Below are 21,036 nucleotides of genomic sequence, written 5' to 3' on the forward strand. Positions count from 1 at the left end.
GTATGACATGCTACCTCACATGCATTTCCAAAAAGTAAACAAAAACAAAACCAAACCATAAGTGGGATTACTTTATATGTATTACTCTATGACTTCCATTTTTGTTTTTTTTTTAATTTTTTTTAAGATTTGTTTATTTATTTTATGTATATGGACACACTGTTGCTGACACACCAGAAGAGGGCTTTAGATCCAATTACAGATGGCTGTGAGCCACCATGTGGTTGCTGGGATTTGAACTCATGACCTCTGGAAGAACAGCTAGTGCTCTTAACCCTTGAGCCATCTCTCCAGCCCTCCATTTTTGTTTTTAAACTGTCTTCGAGAAAGCATTTTTAAGTGAAGCATAGTGGTGCGTTCTTTACTCCCAGCACTTGAGAGACACGTCAATCTCTGTGAGTTCAAGGGCAGCCTGAACTCATACACAGTGAGTGCTAAAACAGCTAGGGCTACATAGAGAAATCCTATTGAAAGAGGAGGAGGGGGGTAGGGATTGATGGACAGATGGACGATTTTACCTCTCTGAGCCCCGGGGCTCTCATTTAAAGAATGAAGGAGCAGGAAGTGGTGGGTAAGGCTACCTGACAACAAAGGTCTTGGGGTAACGAAGGCCCCGAGAACAAAGCAACCTTCTCAGGGCCACCCAGGGGTTGTGGTGGATTGTTTCCCAAGTCTGATGCTGCTTTCATGACTTCCAAGATAGTGGAGTCCTGTATGACATCTCAAGGGCATGTTTTACTTTGTCTGAGAAAGGCCCCTTACCCAGGACTTCCTGTTGCCTCTCCCAGAACCCCAAGCCATCTCTTAAATAAGAGGCTGCCTTCTCTGCCCCATACCAGCCACCAACCAACCCTTAGTACAGCCATAAACTATGCAGTGGCTCTAGGGAAAGAAGTGAACCTTCAGGGTCGAAGTGGGGTGGGCATTAGGATCTTCCTGCCTCTTCATTCCAGAGATAGGAATGAAGGGAAAGAATCCCTTTCTCCTCCACACTCCCGAGGAAAGCCTGCCTCAACACCTCCTACTGTTTACTGTTAATGATGGGGCCAACATATGCACCTGTGTTCAGGTCCACACACACGCCTCCTACACGTGTGTAGACCATAGTATGAGTGCTCTGACGGCAAGCACCAGGCCTGTTTATCTTGGTGACTTGGGTGAGTAGCGGCTACTATTTCAGTTTTGTTTCTGAGACACTCACTCTGCACCCAGCACCCAGGCTGCTCTCAAATTTTCAGACGAGATCGGGCGCGTTCAGGGTGGTATGGCTGTAGACTACTCTCAAATTTTCAATCCCCCTCCCGCAAAGTTGCAAATGTATGAGACTGGGCCCCACTTAATGGTCATTACTTGGTGGCCCACTCCACAGACAACAGAATGTCACATCTTGGCTAGGACCCAAGGTTAGTCTTTTGTCAGAGTAGGGTGCACACTGGAAAAACATCAATCATCTTGGCTTCCCCCAATAATGCATTGATTTGGGAGGCTGTTAATTCATCGAAATTTCTTTCACTTTTTCCCTTTCAGCTTCTATGCTTTCTAGGGTAAAAGAGTCACAGAATGAAAAGGACCCCTTTACCCCTATACTTAGCATTGACTACAGGGCAGCTTACTGGAGCAAACAGCTTCCTTCTGTCTTTCTTTATGTAGTATGAATCTAAGGTGATGGGTCAGGCAATTTCTCTCTGCCACCCTCAATTTAGCAACCTGGAAAGATGTTTAAGAGTCCCTGTTAGAGACTTATTCGTTCGGTTAGTTACAGGGCTGAACGGGTTCGTCACTCCTGACATTCCCAGCCAGTCAATGCCCGGTTGTCTGGGCCTGTCTTGTACTGCAGTCACAGCGACATCTCTGGCCTCTGTGTGCTGGGTGACAGTGGGAATTCCAAGCAGTTGCAGCCTAAAATGTCTTAAGGTATTTCCAGATGTCTTTTGGGGAGACGTCAAGATGGAGAATAACTGGACACGTCTCTGCTCCCACTGAAAGTCCAAACGCTTAGGGAAAGGGCCACCTTTTATCTGTTCCATCCATTTTTTCCAGTCCAGCAGGGCGTGCTGAGGGAAGTATAAGGGGGAAGGCAGGAGTGTTTTAGAGTGAGCCCGTCACACCGATCCACCTTGGGAATTAGTCACAGGCTGGGAGGAGAAGGGAATTTCTTCAGTCCCCTCGGAAGGAGGCCTGGGAGAAGAGCCCTTCACGCCTTCTGGGAGTCTGGAGCCCCTCAGTCCTGGTCTGGTGTTGCCCAATGGACATTGATAAACGTTTCCAGAAGCTGGTAAAAAGGCCAAGAAACAAAGACAATGCTGTACTCACTAAGAAATTGAAGATTTCTCATCTGAGTCTCCATCCCCCCCAGAAGAAGGTTGGAGAGGCATTGTATTAACCATTTCATATTGAGTTGTCTGTCCGCAGTCTTTGTAGGCTGCTAGGAGGTGGGTCAGGTCTCCCCATCTGAGTCCTGACTCAGAAAGTGCCCACACGCATACATACTTACTGCATAGATATACAAATAAACGGGTTAGAAAAAGTGAATGAGAATCCACTAATCTACATGCGAAAGCTCACAAACTTTAAAATACACATTAAAGGGCTGGAGAGATGGCTCAGTGGTTAAGAGCACTGACTGCTCTTCCAGAGGTCCTGAGTTCAATTCCCAGCAACCACATGGTGGCTCACAACCATCTGTAAAGAGATCCGATACCCTTTTCTGGTGTGTCTGAAGACAGCTACAGTGTACTTATATATAATAAATGAATAAATAAATCTTAAAAAAGAGAATTTTAAAATACACATTAAAGACAGTAGAGTAACACCTAATCTCAGAAGGCAGAGGAAGACAGATCTCTGAGTTCAAGCCCAGCCTAGACTACAGAGGGAGTTCCAGCCAGAGTTACACAGAGAAATCTTTTCTTTTTTTTTTTTTTTTTTTTTTTTGGGGTTCTTATTTCAGAGCTGGGGACTGAACCCAGGGCCTTGCGCTTCCTAGGCAAGCGCTCTACCACTGAGCTAAATCCCCAACCCCGAGAAATCTTTTCTTAACAAAGCCACAAAATAAAAAAAAAAAAAAAAAAATAGGGGTTGGGGATTTAGCTCAGCGATAGAGCGCTTGCCTAGCAAGCTCAAGGCCCTGGGTTCGATCCCCAGCTCTGAAAAAAAAGAAAAGAAAAAAAAATTAAAAAAAAAATAGGATATGAAGAAAAATGATGGGTCACAAGTGAAAGCTAAATAAGACAACATAGTGGTTCCTAATACTGCTCTCTCCGTCCCCCCCCCCCCGTCTCACTCTCACTCTCTCTTTGGATAGTACATGTGAATTTTCCCCAATAAAACATAAAATGAGGAAATAGTGAGATTTATCCAAGGCTGCTACCCACCCACCTGTCCCTTTGTTTTTAAGAGACCCAAGTGAGTCTAGCCCCTGCCCCAACTCCCTGAGCCTAGAAGGAAGAGAAATCAGAGGTCTGCTATTCAGGTATCTGTACCCTTGCCAGATGGCCTTGGACGATTGATCCAGACAGTTGCCAGCAGAGGGGAGCTGATGGGCCGGCACCCACTGAGGAGACAGCACGGAGTGACTATCAAAAGCCCAGGCAGCACCCCCACCCCCAGCCTTCTCTAAAACTTACACCCTCACCAGCATTTCACCTGGAGGCTGAAAGCCTGTCTAGATATCTGATCCACCATGGAAAAGGCCAGTTCTCAGGTGAGCTATTGCAAGAGGAGACTTCCCCTCATTCCAAAGGAGACTCCCCTGAGTCACAAGGACAGATGCTGACGTGGGCCGGGATCTGAAAATCAGATCTGGGCTGCAGTTGCAGTTATGTTCTACCCGAGTGGCTGAGTGGTGTGGACAGCCTTCGTTTACTCCGTGAATACGTACCTGGCATGTGGCATAAGCCAGATCATGCTAAACTCTGTGAGCCAAGACTAAACATCCAAACCAGGCCATGGGCCGGCCCATAGCCTAGTAGGGAGCACAGGGCAGACATTAGGCTTCCTTGGGGGCTCCATGGCTGCCTTCTGAATTGATATTTGGAGAGGGGGTTCGGTGACGGGGTTTGGGGGTGGCAACCAGTGGAAGTGGGAAAGAGGGGTGTCACACACTTCCAGCAGCTCTGGGCTATTAATGGCAGGAGGAAAAGGCTCACCAGGCTGAACAACCTTGGAACCAAACAGTCCTCTGCCTGACACCCTGGGCAGGTCTTCTCTAGAAAGTAAGGTACCTGCACTGGCTGGGCTCTCAGGTCCCTCTGTTTAAGAGAATTATAGGCTTATGTGCACACAAGCTGGAACTAGGCTACCCAGCCCCAGCCCAGAGGTCCCCACTCACCAGGACCTGGGTACACACACACACACACACACACACACACACACACACACACACACACACACACACACACGTCTGGGGGCAGAAAGGACACGCCAGAGGACGGGACAGATTCAGGGCCAGCTGAATTCTCTCCAATGTCTCGTGGTGTGCACCGTGGTGTATGGTGTGGGTGGGCTTGTTACCATGGCAGCTTCGTTTTAAAGAGTCACAGAATGGAGCAGGCCCTCAGTCTCTGCCAAGTGAGGCGTCTGGCCAGGCGCTGCATCTGCTAACCACCTCTGGGTGTCTTGGCTGGGTGCACTGTCAATCCCTGGTGCCTCTGCTTTGCAAATCTGGCACCCTGAACTGTCCACTGTTCTGCCTCAACATCCATGTCAGGTCACCCAGGTCAGCTCTGCCTCAGGCTCTTGGAGGTCAGCCTGACTGATGGCCAGCCTCTGGCTCTACAGCCCCCTTTCCGCCAGCAGGCAGTCCTAATCCGCAGCCCCTCTGAGGGCCAGGCCTCCGAAGAAAGGTGGAGACCGGGTTCCGGGCCTGCAGCTCTCACGTGCTTTCCCGGCCACCCCCTCCCGCCCTGCGTCGAGGCGGCCAAGCCTGTTCCTCTTCCCCCGTCTCGATTGCGACAGGCCGGCCTCTGCTCCCAGAGCTCCCTGCCCCCGCCCCCGGCCGGCTCTCTCCACTCCCACTTCCTGAGCCCGGCGCTGGAGCCCTGGAGGCCAGGCCCGGCCGCTCCCGGCCCCCGGGGGCACGTCGGCCCAGCCACCAGGCTTGGGAAGTCGTGGCCAACGCTGCTCAGGACGTCCGGGCTTCCCACCTTCCTCCTAGGCCTCCACCCGGTCTGGTCAGCCGACCCGAAAGGCCGCCATGCGCCTGCCTGGGGCCTCCTCTCCCTGCGGCCTGGTCTGGGGACCACTCCTGCTGGGATTCTGCGGGCTCCTGGTGGCCTCTCAGCCCCAGCTGGTGAGGGAGGGACTAGGTGGGACGGGCCAGGTTTCTCTCTAGCCCTTCTGCCCTCCAGAGCTGACCCTGCCTCATTCTTCTCTGTCTCCGCCTCCCCTGGAAGGTGCCCCCATATCGCATAGAAAACCAAACTTGCTGGGACCAGGACAAGGAATACTACGAGCCCCAGCATCAAGTCTGCTGCTCCCGCTGTCCCCCAGGTGAGAACAGTGGCCCCAGGACGCTTGGGTGGTAGAGGTGAGCCAGAGTGATGCCAACACCGGTAAAACTGGCTAGGAAAGAGAGACCGAGACGCATTAGCATTGTCACACGGACACTGAGATTTGAAGAGGTAGCCACACAGCCGTGAAGGCAGGATGGGGACAAAGAGACCGAGGAGTGGCTCTGTGGCATGCAGCAAGCAACGGAGGCAGGGATAGACTCCTTGTCTCCTGATACCCTTCTTCCCCCCTTCGCCTCACAGGAAAGTTTGTCCATGCTGTCTGCAACCCCAGCCAAGACACGGTTTGCAAGACTTGCCTCCATAATTCCTACAACGAACACTGGAACCATCTCTCCTCCTGCCAGCTGTGCCGCCCCTGTGACTCTGGTGAGAGGGGGACTCTGGATGATGGAGATACTGCTGGCAAGGCCATACCCTCTCTGACTCTTCCCTCTCCCTAACAGTGCTGGGCTTCGAGGAGATTGCCCCCTGCACCAGCGATCGGAAACCTGAGTGCCGCTGCAAGCAGGGGATGTCCTGTGTGTATTTGGACAATGAGTGCGTGCATTGTGAGGAGGAGCGGCTTGTACTCTGCCGGCCTGGCACAGAAGCTGAGGTCACAGGTCAGAGGTCACTGAAGGCAGCCGGTGAAGGGAGGTTGGGTGTCAAGGACGAGGAGCACGAGACTGTGCGCATAGTGCCTCTCCCCACTGGTATTCTCTTTGGCATAAAGAACCTATCATTCTTTGGAGAAGGCTCCCAGGAGGGGGTCTGCCAAGATTGTCAACTGCTGTGAGACGCACTGGGGAAGCTTGGGCTAAAACGGCTGCAAAGCCAAGCTTGGGGAAGGTAACAGCTACAGAACAGAATGGTGGGCAAAGAGAAGACATAAAGGAAGCCCACAGCTAGCCCCACTCTTACCCACTCGCCCTGACTGGCCTGCCTTTCTTTGGCCAGATGAAATTATGGATACTGAAGTCAACTGTGTCCCCTGTAAGCCAGGACACTTCCAGAACACGTCCTCCCCCAGAGCCCGCTGTCAACCCCACACCAGGTGAGAGGGCCCCTTCCCCTTAATGCCCCCAGCCCAAGGTGCGCCCTTGACTTCAGGCCCTCACCTGGCCATGGGCTCCTGGAGCTGGACACCCACGGGAGCGGGAAGGACTCACAGCCTTATTTCCTGCACAGGTGTGAGAGCCAGGGCCTGGTGGAGGCAGCTTCAGGTACCTCGTACTCTGACACCATCTGTAAAAATCCACCCGAGGCAGGTAAGACGCTGGGCAGAGGGACCCAAGGCAGGGTCTGGGAAAATGCCTCAACCTCCCTTATCTGGGGAAACAGGGAGATGTGCATCTTTCTTCCCAGAGTTAGACAAAGTAAGAAACATTTCTTCTGAAGGAACTGGAAGGCGGTAGCGTGCAGTTCAGTGGTAGAATGCTTGCTTGGGATCCACAAGACCCTGAGTTTGAACCCAAGTACCACCAAAAGAAAAAACAAAACCTTGGAAAGCAAGGTGTCCCCAGCCCTTAGAAGGCTGAGGCAGAGGACTCGAGAGTTTGAGGCCAGCCTGGGCTACAGAGTGAGACTGTCTCCACCGAGGGCCTGGGGATTAGAACATCCTAGACACATAGCGTGCCAGGAAACACTCCTGTGCTGTGACACTTCTCACTGGCTTCATCATTGTGTTTGGATGTGTTTCCATGATAGCATTCCCTCACTAATTGAAGGAATACCTCACTGTTCAGTTACACACGTCCGTTGGAGGCGCGCTCCCCGGTTGGACTCTTTCTAGGTTTTCTTGTTTCTTGGTTTCTGTCTTTGAGGAAACCCACTACTTTCCCAGCCTAGTGGTTGACTATAGGTTGTTTCTGATGACTATAATCGTTACTAATTGGCAGAATGTAGTAACATTTTTGAATGGCCAGACTTTTATAATTATAGCCTCACGTACTGAGAACACCTCTGAGCCCGTCAGCGATCCCACTAAAGTGGGATTATTCATCCTCACTGACGGGGAGAGAAAACCAAGATGTTAAATGAGTGAGAGTGTGTGTGTGTGTGTGTGTGTGTGTGTGTGTGTGTGTGTGTGTAAATCACGTTATTACTCTCTGTATCTAGGTCTTCCTTACTCAGGGCCCATGTATAAGGTACACGTGCTATAACGTGTTTTAAAAATTCATACCAGGAGTGACAGCACATGCCTGTCATCCCTGCATTTGGGAGGTTGTAGCCAGGACTCAGAGGCTGGACTGCATGAGACCCTGTCTCTGAGAGAGGGAGGAGAGAAGGGGAGAATGGAAATTTAGCTAAAATTTCCCCACTGAGCGTAGAGCCCTTCCCTCTTACTCTTTTGGTCTATCCCTCCCAATACATTCCCTATGCATTTCTAGTCATATAGAATATATATAACTAGTATATACTAGTTAACAGTGTGTCATAAGTATTTTCCCATGCTGTCTCAGAGACTTTCAGCTATGTGTCCAGAACCAACTATGCATCAAATATCATTGGCATTTCAGAGCTAGGATTTTTAAGTCTGTTAGCCTGCTTGTTTTATGTACGACAGACTGATGCTCGAATAGGTGAACTGACTTAAAGACAGGGACCTGGGTGTCCAGGCACCTGGTCCAGTTTCTCTCCAGGCCTTGTATTCTGTACTTCCTTAGGCCATAGCTGTGGTTGAATCACCAGGGTCAAGCTTGGGGAACCAAAATCCCATCTCTCTGCCTCTTTCCTTTGTATGCTCTTGTCATGAGCAAGGCAATTCCTACTCTCTGAAGTTCTCACGGGCACAGAGAGGCAATCTCAGGTCCAGTGACCTCTCTGTGAGATAGCTAGGTCACAGAAATGGGGCTCTCCTCATAGGGCCCAAGCACCAGCTCCCCTTCCCCCTGCCTTTCACCTACTTCCAGCCTTGAAAGCCAGCTTCCGAGCATCCCTCACCCACTGACTACGAGAGGTCTAGTCACCACCACTCAGGACAGAGTCTCTCGTGTGGTCAAAAGATCCTTCCCAAGACCAGCCTTAGCCCTTTCTCCACAGCCCAAGGGAAATGGCTTCAGAAGAGGGAACAGGCTATCTGACTTCTGGGAGAAGCTCCTCCCCTTGTCCTTTGGTGCCATCACTTTTGTCTGCTCTCCTAGCAGGAACAATGCTGCTACTAGCCATCCTGCTGTCGCTGGTCTTCTTTCTGCTTTTCACCACTGTCCTGGCCTGTGCCTGGATGAGGCACCCTTCCCTCTGCAGAAAGCTGGGTAAGAAGGAGTCTCCACCCCCTGTCCCCGCATGCAGGTGGTGGTTGACGGGAGGGAGATTCAAGGGCGAACCCTCGCTCAAAAGACTCTCTGGGTACTGGACACCATTCTCTCTCCTGGTCCTCATTCTGATGCTAGGGATAAGGGTAACAATAGCATCCTCCTCTGGGACACACAGGGTTGGCGGCGGCAGCACATGGTGTTGGGATAGAAGGTGGGAGATTGGGAACCGCAGGCCTCTCAATACATTCTGGTTTTCATTTCAGGTACTCTGCTCAAGAGGCATCCAGAGGTAAAGGAGTGAAAGAAGCCATCCAGGAGGGGTGGGGCTGTGAGGTCAGGGAGGACAGACTTAGCTTCCATTCATTCCACTGATTGGTTGTGCCACGTTCCAGTCACCATTCTAGGCACCTCCCGCCGTGGAGTTTGCACACGAGTGAGACAAGAATACACAGCAAAGGCCAGGGATGTTAGAGCCTTTAGCAAACACTTATCTGGACTCTATTGCCAGTGCCATGGAGTGGGGATGGGGGTGGGGTATCCAGGGTGGTGGCTCAGTCCTGTAACCCAAGGACTTGGGAGGCTGAGACAGAAGGCTCACCATGAGTTTGTGGCTAGCCTGGGCTATTTAGTGAAATTCAGGGTAGCCTGGACTAGAGTAAGAGCCTGCATCAAACAAAACAAAACTACCACAACAGTAAAGAAAGACACACACACACCAGGTAGTAACCATAGCAACCGTAATAAAAAATGTGATGGATGGAGAGTGACAGCAAAGGATTGGGTATATTCTTTTAGACAGAGTGGACAGGACCTCTTTGATACACTGATTATTTGAGCGGTGAGTTGAAGAAATGAGGAAGCTAACCAGGGAAGAAAATGATCTAGGAATTGGAGGAGCAGGAGATACAAAGGCCCTGAGGCAAGAAGCATGGTGAGGCACAAAGACAGATAACGAGGAGCCAAAATACAAGGGGTAACAGAAGGTGTGATGGAGTCTAGGGCCCTCTGACGTTGAGTGGTTCTCTCTCTATGCCTCTTCTACAGGGAGAAGAATCTCCCCCCTGCCAGCCTCCAAGAGCCAACCCACATTTCCGTGACCTGGCAGAGCCACTCCTACCCATGTCTGGAGACTTGTCCCCAGCCCCTGCTGGACCCCCAACGGCCCCCTCCTTGGAGGAAGTGGTGCTACAGCAGCAGAGTCCCCTGATCCAGGCCAGGGAGCTGGAGGCTGAGCCTGGGGAACATGGCCAGGTGGCCCACGGTGAGCTGGGCAGGCCATAGCAGGACAGGAGTAGGGGGAGGAAGGAAGGGATGGCGGCTGGGTTGGCGGGGAGAAGGAATAAAGTCCAGGCGGGATAAAAAGGTACAGAGGCAAGACAGAAGGGAAGAGTGTGAGTGAAGCAGAGGAGTGTGTTCAGAATGTATGGAACCTATAGCACGGGCACGAACACAGACACAGACACAGACACAGGCACATCTGTAATCCCAGCACTGAAAACAGGATTTCAGAGCAATCCTCCACTACCCAGCCTGGGCCATGTGAAACCCTGGCTCCAAGAAAGGAGTAACCAATGGGAGGAGGGCTGGGAGGAAAGGAGAGAGTTCTGGAAGCATCCTCTCATTCCACCTTTCCTCCCACAGGTGCGAATGGCATTCACGTGACCGGAGGCTCTGTGACTGTCACCGGCAATATCTACATATACAATGGGCCAGTGCTGGGGGGAACACGGGGCCCTGGAGACCCTCCAGCTCCCCCTGAGCCTCCATACCCTACTCCCGAAGAGGGAGCGCCTGGCCCCTCTGAGCTGTCTACACCCTACCAGGAGGATGGCAAAGCTTGGCATCTGGCTGAGACAGAGACACTAGGGTGCCAAGACCTCTGACGGGGCCAAGGGACCTATTAGCCACCCATGCCTGATGGCATCTGGGAAAGGCAAGGAGGAGAGAGGGTCCAGCACCTTCTTCCTGAGGCTGCTCTACCCACCAGGACTCACAGAGTCTGGCTGGGCTCTGAGATACAGAGCCCTAAGGGACTTGGCCTCAGACACCTCTTCAGAGAGACACTAGCGGGGCACCGTGCCCGCCCAGGACCCTGACGACCGCCTGAGCAAGCCTGAGACCTTGTTGCAGACCCACCAGCTCCCAGAGGCCTCAGACACAGGCAAGGCTTGTGACCCCACCATGCCTCTCTGAGCCCTAAACATGGCAGAGGAGGGAGCTAGTCCCAGGGTCACTTTCAAGGACATCCGGGGACCTTGCAAGGCTTCGTGGTGCTCATCCCCAACCTTCAGAGGCCTTGAGGGCTCATACTGCGTGGACCAAGATAGACCCTGGGTGAACATGAAGTCGCATGGAGGAGCACCCCTCCCTTGCTCCTGGGGGAGAGAGGACAGTGAGAAGGGCAGGGGGGCTTCAGTAGCATTACCACATGTGGAGGACGGTTTGGGAACGGGAGAAAGAGTACAAGTGTATTTATGAATTGTAACCACATGCAAATAAAGACAAGATGGAGATCCTTTATTTTCTCGGGTTTTATATGGAAACACATAAGACCATTAGGACAAAGCCAAAGGCGAAGTTGAAAGCACGAGACTATAACCCCACACGGGCGCTCCCGGGAGGGTCCCCAGGTTCCATTCAGACAGTATCCCAGTGAAGCAGCAAAGGCTGAGCGCTTGCCAGGAAGCGTTCTACACCCCTACACTACACACTGACTCAGTCCGCCCAAGACAGAGGCACGGACAGAAGTCATTTGTTCAAGCCAGTTAACCCAGTATCAATGTCTCTTCTTCCACAGGCACTGTCTGTCTCAGGGCATCCCTAAACATCCCACTGCCCTGCGAGATGGAAAGCAGGCTTGTCTGGGAGGAGTAGTGGGTGCTCAGTACCTACCGTATGACAGGCCAACTTCCATGCTACTGGTGAGGAGAAACCTAGGCTGGCCTCATCCTTTCAAGTCAGAAGGAGCAGCCATGACTGTGTGTGTGTGTTGTCTTATTCTATCTTTACCTAAAAACAAACAATTGAGTCTTTAATATGTCTCTTGACCCCAGCTGGGTGATTGTGGCCCAGGCCTTTGATCCCAGCAGTTGAGAGGCAGAGGCAGGCAGATCTGAGTTTGAGGTCAGCTTGGTCTATAGAGTGAGTTCCAGTGCAGCCAAGGTTACACAGTCAGTGCACAGTGATACCCTGTCTCAGTGGGGGTTGAGGGGAATCTCTCTTGTCCCTTCCTCAGTAAATGTCCGCTGCTCACACATGTATCCGCCATACTGGCCAGCAGAGGCAACCAGAGCTTGAAGGACTGCTCCGTGCTGACCGTTCCTGCCATAAAAGGCTCCAAGTGTTAGGAGCTTGGTAGCTGGCCTTCATCAAGATTACGGTATGGCAGGAAAACACATACCCCGGAGTCTGCTGGGCCAACTGAGTGGATGGGTTATTTAAGGCTGACTGTGAAAATCAGATCCAACTTCTCCTGCACAAAGTGATAGTGGGCTGCATCTTCACAAACACAAATCTTTTCTCACGCTAGAGCCAAAGAGCGGGAGTCATTAATAATCATTCCAATGTGCTTAGGTTTTTTTTTTCTTTAATTACTACATTCTGCTCAACAAAATAAAGGAGGACGCAGGGAAGTTCAGCGAAATGGTGCTCCAGGGACATCAGGAAGCTCAGCAGGTAAGAGCGGGATGCCACGCCTCATGACCAGGTCTCATCTGCAGAGCCCACTGCCAAAAGTAGAGAACTGATTCTGAAAGGTGCTCTCTAATCACATGCACGCACACGCACACTCACACACACACACACACGCACACTCACGCTCACGAGCACGGAGGTGGAGGGAGGGTGGGGACAAGAAATGCTCTTCAGGCACAGCCCTGTTGACACTGTTCAAACTGAGCATGAAGCCTGCCTGCACTGTGCTAGTCCCAAGCAAGCTCCTGTCTTGTCTGCATTGAGTATACAGACTAGTTCTGAAAGGCTGACATCTTCCTGGTGTTGGCTCTTCCTGTCAAAAATGCCGCTCATCCACATGTTGGCAGCACATCCGTGTGTTGACACTTTACTGTTGGTGTCTAACAATAGCACCTCAATGTTTTCTCCCCTTTACTTGTCAAGTCGATTCCTAGGTGTTTATCAGGTGCTGTACAGTCAGACTGTTCAGTTTATTCTTTTGTTTCAGCATAGCAGCACTCCGCCCTGGCCTCTGCTTCAGATCCTGCCTCTATGTTCCTGCCCTGAGTTCTTGCCCAGCTTCCCTCCTTAATGGATTTATGAGCTGCAAGCTGATATAAGGTCATCAGTTTATTCTTGACTTTTAAGAGACAAGATCTCACTACGTAGCCCTGGCTGGCCTAGAACTCCTATGTGGACCAAGCTGCCCCCTTGAACTTGTGGAGATCTACTTGGCCTTCTTCCAGAGAGCTTGGATTAAAATGTCCAACACCATGACTAGCTGAGGACATCTCATATTTTTAACTTAACTACTCGTTAATTCTTTCATCATCTATAATGATATCCAGTTAGTCCTCTGAGATTATCACCTCTAAGTAATATGAAATTTATCTCTGCTGTTTATTGATTGATTGATAGGGCCTCGTGTATCTTATTCCAGGCTGGCCTTGAACTCGGTATGTAGAGAAGGATGACCCTGATGTCCTGATCCTGCAGCCTCTACCTCCCAACTGCTAGGTTGCTTACCTGGCTTCTACTGCTGAGTTTTTAGCCTTCTAGTAGCTTTACTTCCTAAAAGCATTGTCCGGACCTTCCAGGAGAACGTAAAACAGCACCACACACTTCTATTTCACTCTTAATTTGGGGCAATATTTTTTGGCACATTCTCTTTTTAAATTTTTTTGACCTGTTCTTTTAGCTTGCACACAAAGCAGTGGGTTGCGTTATGCCATTTTATAAATTGCCAGGTCCAATGACACAGGCCAGTATTTCCAGCATTCAGGAGGCAAACGGAAGAGGACCACCTCGAGTTCAAGGCCAGCTAGTTAGCTCCAAGCCATCACGGACTACAAAAATCCCATGTTAAGTAAATAACTAGAAAACCCACCACAACCACAGTGTGTTGCTTTGTCTTATCATTGGCCCAAACCTGGACAGGCCTGGGGAAAGGGAATCTTAGTCAGGAAAATGTTTCCATAAGATTGGTCAGGAGGCAAGTCTGTGGGGTATTCTCTTAATGAGTGATCGATGTGGCAGGGCCCAGCCTCCTGTGGGCAGTGCTACCCTTGGGCAGGTGGTCCTGTGGAGCATAACGAAGCAGGCTGCACAAGCCATGGAAAGAAGCCAGCATAGCAACCCTCCGCCCTGGCCTCTGCTTCAGATCCTGCCTCTATGTTCCTGCCCTGAGTTCCTGCCCGGCTTCCCTCCGTGATGGATTTATGAGCTACAAGCTGATATAAGGTCATAATGTTTTAGCACAGTGATAAAACCCCTAACTAAAACAAATAACAAGACAACAACAAGAACATGATAAACCAAAACCACAAACAGAAAGTATCTGCTTTGGGGTCCAGAGGTGCTAAGAACGCTTCTTGCCACTCTTATAGAAGACCCAGAGTTAATTCCCAACACCTCCATCGGTCAGCTCACAACTGCCTGTAGCTCTTGCTCTAGTGGATTGGACTCCTTTTGCACACACACGGCACACACACACAGAGAAGCAAGCACTCAGGCACATACACAAATAAAAATAATTTTTAAAAAAAAAATGTAAGCACACACGTAACATCATACCTCGCTCACACGCTGGTTCCACCAGGAACATCCCTCGCTCTAAGCCTTTTCTTGTTCAGCAGGAATTTAAATAGATGTGGTGATTTGACTATTTTAAGGAAGTACACACACCTAACCATTCCGTGCAAATCAGACCGACAGAGATTAGAGATCTAAGTGGAGAGACTGGGTAGAGCTCCTGCAGCTGGAAGACGGGGAAAGTGGATGATCTGGGATGGACCCGGCAGAATGAGTCAACAGGATGTGCTGATCCGCTGGCGCCCAGCTCTCATTTTGTGGACTTGGCTGGTGGTTTGTTAAATGAATCTGAGCCACGCTTTCAAAGTTCACAGTTGGGAAACATTAAAGAAGTATTTTCTGTGTAGCGGTCGTTTTCAGATAAAACAACAGCATCTTAACAAACTTGGCTGAGAACTTCCTGGAGTTTATGTACTAATTAGAGAGTGATGAGCGCTAAAAAGCACGGAACTGGGGTCTGGTCCAGGTTGGAAGGACAGGAAATGCTTCCTGAGGAACGGTGAAGGGTTACCCCAGTGGAGAGCCGGGAAGATGCGTGAGCGGCCCTGAGATGGAAGGAACCATTTGCCTGGTGCCAGAGAGCTTGGTTCCAGGGAGCGGAAGCAGGAGAGGTAAACAGGAAGCAGGTTGTTCAGTTGAACAAACTTACAAACTGTAAGTTTGTAAAAAGTTTGTAAAGTTGGAACTTCACCCGGGGAACCGCAAGGAGCCACTAAACTTTCTTCCAGTGCAGTAGAACGAATGAAGTCAGAGGCTGAAAGGCTGGTGACCATTCCAAGGACTCTGTAGTCAGCCTGAGCTTGGCAAACCTGGCTCTGGCAGGCCTTGCCCTCCTCCCCCACTCCCTCCGCCTCGCTGTTACATCACATTCCTAAAGCTCACCCCCCAAGGTCTAGTCCCTTATTTGGCCACCTCCCGAGGCCAAACACCAAGGTCCAGCTATCAAAGTATTAAAGTCCAAAAATGAAAAGTCCCCTTTGGCTCACCTAATTAACCTGTCAAATCAAAATTAAACACCTTATCCGTAACACAGGGCAACACAACACCTTTTGTTGTGTTTTATAAAAAGAAAGAAAGAACCAGGAATATGTTTGGTAGAGGTGCAATATGGCGAGGTGGGAGGGGGTGCCTCTGCGGGGCTGAGACATCCCTTCCCCCAAGGTGCCAGCCACATACAGTATAGTATAGAATAGAGTTTATTTGGGGCATAGGAGGGGAGTTGAGGGAGTAGAGACAGAGAAACAGCAGAGAGAGAGGGAGAGAGAGAGAGAGAGGAGAGAGAGAGAGAGAGAGAGGCCATGAACGTATGGAAAAAAGGAGAAGGTGAATGGGGAAAGAAGGGGCAGAGAGGGAAGAGAGTAGGGAGGGGCAGAGGCCCTTTTATAGTGAGTCAGGCACACCTGCTGTCGCCAGGTAACTGTGGGGCGGAGCTTAGAAGCAATGCCAACGCTTTTACCTTTTATAAACTGCCATTTTCCTAAGGGCAATGTCTGTCTCCTCTCTATCCAGAGGTGTCCTTTGTCCCTTCCCATTCCCCACCCTATTTTGGGACAAATACTTTTTCTCTTTCTCTCTCTCTCTCTCTCTCTCTCTCTCTCTCTCTCTCACACACACACACACACACACACACACACACACACACACCTCTGTGGAGGCTGTTGGGAACTCACTCCATAGACCAGAGATCACCCCTTCCTGAGTGCTGGGATTAAAGGCTTGCACCAACACCACCCAGCTCTCTCTGTCTTGCTGTCTGTCCCTTCCCTCCTTTGTTCTGAGAACTCATTGTGGGGCTCCTGACCCATACTGGTCCCTTTCTCCAATGGTTTAGAGTTTAACCCCTCACCGCTCTGCCACTCTTAACTGCTAAGCCATTTGCGCAGCCCCTTGCAAAATAAAGAATTTTAATGTAAAAAAAAAAGTATAAAGATGGTTGCAAACCTATCCTCATATAAGTATTCTAAGTTTCCCGTCTCTTTAAGATTTTTAACATTTCAATTATTTTAAATTATGTGTCGGCTATGTGTCTGCGTGTGTATGCGCATTGCGGACAGGTGCCCACTTAGGCCCCAGGCAACAGGTTCCCTGAAGCTGGAGCTTCTGGCCATTGTGAGCTGTCCGACCTGAGTGCTGAACCAAACTGAGTCTCTGAAAGAGCAGCCAGCGCTCTTCACCACTGAGCCTCTGTCCACGCCATCACTCAGTCATCCTGGTCGCTGGAATCCTATACTGTAGGAGACTCCTGGATCTGGGAAGTAGGGTATCCCAGGGAGTCACCCACTTTTTCTCTCCATCTGGTACTGAGGATGGAATCCAGGGTGCATGGTAAAAACATTCTACCACTAAGTTACAACCCTAGAACCACGGTGATTTAAAAAAAAAAAAAAAAACTTTAGTATTGTCATTCAACAGCCCAGACTAGCTTCAAATTTTGATCCCCCTGCCTCGGCCTCATTGACGAGCTAGAATTCAAGGCGTGCCACCCCTTTGAGCGTTCACAATTTATTTTATCTATGTATTACTATCTTTGCACTTGGTGTCTAACGCAGTGGTCATCAGACAACTCTGTGGAGTTGGTCCCCTCCCTGTTCTTCTTTATGTGGGTTCAAGGCGTGGAACTCAGGTTGGCAGGCACCAGGCTTGCACAGCCAGTGCCTTGGCTGCCGAGCCATCCCATTGGCCCTTTGTTTTTATTTCTCAGTACTCCAAAAATAAATGTATGTATTAAGGGACAGGGAGATGGCTTAGTGACTAAAGGCACTTGCCACCAAGACTGACAACATGAGTCTGGTCCTTACAGAGAGAAACAACTTCTATAGGTTACACTCTCAGCCTACACGCACATACACACGAGCACACACACATGTCAGACAAGCAAGCAAGTACTTACTGCGATGCTGGGAACCAAGCAGGATCCTGTGCATTGCAAGAAAGCAATCACATCAGCTTTGCTCACACGTGAGGTACAGATTGATTATTTTTTATTTCTACTTTTAGATAGGACTTAAAATTCACACGTATAGCCATGCCTTTTGCCTTTCCCTCCCGAGTGCTGGCACTATAGGTTTGCGTGTCTCACCATGGTGTGTGTGTGTGTGTGCGCGTGTGTGTCTGTGTGTGTGATGCTGAGCTTACACAGGCCTCAAACACGCTAGACAAACTGTCACTGAACGACACTGCAGTTCTAACCGTTTTACTTCATGAACCTTTACTATTTATTTATTTGTTTGTTTGGGGGGTGTCTGTTGTGTGACAAGACTTTTCCTTGGGGAGACACAACACACACAGGTCTACCCACCCCAGACAGGAAGCCCACCACACACAGAAGTTAGATATAATTAAAGTCCAACTTGGTGAACCGATGAGTTTTATTGGTGTTACTCAAAGGAATAAAGGTGTGATTAGGGTTATTAAGTTGATACTAAGTTAATTAAAACCCAGTAAGTTAGCGTTTTATTGCTGTGAAGAGATACGACCATGGCAACTCTTATAAAAGAAAACATTTAACTGTGGCTGGTATGCGGCTTCAGAGGTTTTGCCCATTATCGTGACAGGACATGGTGGCACGTAGGCAGACATGACATGGTGCTGGAGAAGCGGCTGAGGGTTCTACATCCTGATGCACAGGCAGGCAGCAGGAGAAGATGGTGTGCCACAGTGGGCATGGCTTGATCATAGGAGATGTCAAAGCCCGCCCACACCATGACACACGTCCTCCAACAAGAGCACACCTCCTAATGACGTCACTTCCTATGGGCCAAGCACTCAAACACATGAGTCTACAGGGGCCATACCTATGCTATAGGGGTTACTTACAGGAGCAGAAATGACTCAAAGACATCACCAAAGCCTATCCCAGCACAGGTGACAGCCCACAATGCCGGGACCCTGGAGCTCACTGCGCATCTGCAGGCAGGCCGCTCAACAGGTTGGAGGGTTATGAGAATGACTTCCAGCAGGCTTCATTGTTTACGCTGGGAAGGAGGGGACTAGTGGATCTGGTGCGTTTCAGGGACATCCAGAAGCCATTTTGAGTTGTTTACTTCCGGTTTATGGAGCTTCTCTGAAGGATGGAACGTTTCAGTCTCAGAGAAAAGGGCTACGCAAGCGTCTTGCGTGCGTGTCACAGTGCACATGTGGAGGTCAGCCAACCGCTTGTGGGCGTCAGCTCTCTCCTTCCACCATGTAGATCCCAGGGATAAAACAGGTCCTCAGGCTTGGCACAAGCACCTTTACCTGCCGAGCCGACTCACTGACTCAACCTGTATCATGGCTATTACTTAGAGCTAAGGTGCTGCAAAATACAAAGAGGGGTGTTCAAGATGTATGTGTATGAATATTTTACTTGCATGTATGTCTGTGCACCATGTGTATGCTTGGTAGCCTCAGGTCAGAAGAGGGCACTGGATCCCCCTGGACCTGGAGTCACAGGTGTGTGTGAGCCACCATGTGGGTGCTGGGACTCAAATCTGTGTGATAAAAAAGAACAGTAAGTGCTCTTAACTGCTGGGCCACCTCTCCAGCCACTATTATTGTTAGTATTATAATTTTATGGGGGTGGGGTTGAGACAGTGGTATTTTTATTTCAGGGGTACAGGGACAAAACCAAGGGACATACATACACTAGGTAACTTCTCTAACACTGAGCAACACGACACTCCTAGACTCTCTTGCTACTTCCCTCCCTTGAATGCACATGTACATTATATATACAATATATTATACAAACTATATCTATGTAGATACATATAGATACAGATACAGATATGATATTGCTCTGCAGCTCAAGCTGGCCTCAGACTCTTGATGCTGCAGCCGCCATCTCCCGAGTGCTGGGACGAAAGCCCCGTTCCACCAAGCACAGGTTTTTGTTCCTCTTAGGTAAGTTCAACCTTTGGACCCCAGCCAGAAAGCCAGATTAAAAGAAAAAGCCTTTTTCCCCTTCCCTTATAGAAGGAAGACAGAAGAAAACACACAGCGTAGTTCCATTATAAGGTTTAAAAAGCCTAGACCACGCTGTTTATAGGCACATATGTAAGTAGTGGAGGGATTATAACAACACCCCAGGGAATGAGAAGCACCCGGGGCCTCACAGCTTCAGGAAGGAGGAAGCCAGTTATGAAGACAGTGGGGTGTGCAGATGACTTCTGAACTTCAAATAATGCTCCTTTCTTGAGCCAGGTGGTAATTACAGGTACTTGGCTTTTATTCAGTAAACAACAACAATCGGCGCATTTAGACTTTCCACCGGGATATGTACTTCTTACCGTAAAACAAAAGACGGACTTGAGCCAAGCTGAGAGAGATCCGAATTAGTCACTTCTGAGCATCTTGGGATGAAGAGACTTGAGATGTACCTTCAAAGTCAAAGATGGGGAGGGAAAGCTAATTTCTGGAGAGAAAAAAATAAATGCTTTTTGCAGAAGGGAGTGGTCAACACACCAAATTTAAGTGTTACAGCTCCAAGGAAAAGTGTTTCCCCACTGCACTGACGCTATGTAGGGAAAGGTATCTGGATAGTCAGTCAGGAGCCAAAGAATACCACGAAGTCACACAGCACAACAAACCTCACACAGATTTATTGGAAATGTCACAAGGGGTTGGCTGCCTCTGCTCTGGGGAGACGCAGCAGACTGAGTGGAAGGCGGGATTATATAGGGTTGGGGGGGCAGGGATCAGTGGGATTCCTAGTCCTGGGGTTGGGTGGGCTCGGTAATTGATAGGTTTTGAAACTCAGGCATTGGTAAGTTTTTGAGCTCAGGGATTGGTGGGTTTTCAAGACCTGGAAGTGTGCTCAGACTCTGTATTATTATTAAATATCCAGAGGTTGGAAGAGGGCCAACATTATCATTAAACTACTTCCTGTGGTATAGGACCGTCGAAGTCCATGGGGCAAGTTTGATCTTCACCATCAGGGTATAATTGGAGGGTTATAGACCTCTGGCCCCATCGTTAGGGGCTGATAACCCTGTAATAACAACTGATTCTAGGTCTAGTTAGGAATCTTTTGAATTTGTTGTTGGAAGAAAACTAGACAAGAAGTTTATAAGGCAGGGTGCGATTAGTAGGATTAGAAAAAGGAGGAAGAAGCTTAAGCAAGGCAGTGTCCAATTCCATGCTGGACTGCCAGTGCTCCACCAGCCAGAGGCATTGAACTTTTGCTTACATTTTTGGAAATCTGTCCAGAGTTGTCAGATCTTATCTTTTACTATACCCAAGGGCTGACACAAAAGCAACATTCCTCTCAGAGGAAGAGACAAAAACAACCCTTCTCTGCTGTTGGCAAATCTAAACCTTGTGGGGTTTATAGTGGTGGCCAGTGAGTCAATTTGGCCCCAGAGGGTAAGGACAGTCTGAGCATTGGAGGTCCTGGATGAACTAAGAAGAAAACCAATAGTAGGTAGTTAGGGAAGCAGTCAGTCCTGCTGTTCCAGTGGTGACATCAGAGGTTATGCCCAGGCCTGTGAGAAGAGTTAGGATCCGAACCATCCCTTTCTCGTGTCGTGCTGCTATAAACTCTGTGA

General features: G+C 49.6%; 1 protein-coding gene across 2 annotated transcripts; it reads left to right on the top strand.

Annotated features, from left to right (window-relative positions):
• Nucleotides 1-4,956: 4,956 nt before the first annotated feature.
• Ltbr (lymphotoxin beta receptor) lies at nt 4,957-11,269 on the top strand. Of its 2 annotated transcripts, none has more exons than XM_032905632.1 (10): nt 4,957-5,290; nt 5,394-5,490; nt 5,754-5,879; nt 5,957-6,115; nt 6,450-6,546; nt 6,681-6,760; nt 8,639-8,746; nt 9,013-9,038; nt 9,794-10,010; nt 10,391-11,269. In XM_032905632.1, the coding sequence occupies exons 1-10, from the start codon at nt 5,195-5,197 to the stop codon at nt 10,630-10,632; spliced, it is 1,248 nt and encodes a 415-aa protein (XP_032761523.1). In that variant the 5' UTR covers nt 4,957-5,194; the 3' UTR covers nt 10,633-11,269. The 2 variants fall into 2 exon arrangements, with proteins under 2 accessions (XP_032761523.1, XP_032761521.1); XM_032905630.1 differs by having other exon boundaries at nt 4,959-5,290; nt 8,636-8,746.
• The last annotated feature ends 9,767 nt before the right edge of the window (nt 11,270-21,036 follow it).

The sequence above is a fragment of the Rattus rattus genome, chromosome 6 (assembly GCF_011064425.1).
Source record: "Rattus rattus isolate New Zealand chromosome 6, Rrattus_CSIRO_v1, whole genome shotgun sequence".
Lineage (NCBI taxonomy): Eukaryota > Metazoa > Chordata > Mammalia > Rodentia > Muridae > Rattus > Rattus rattus.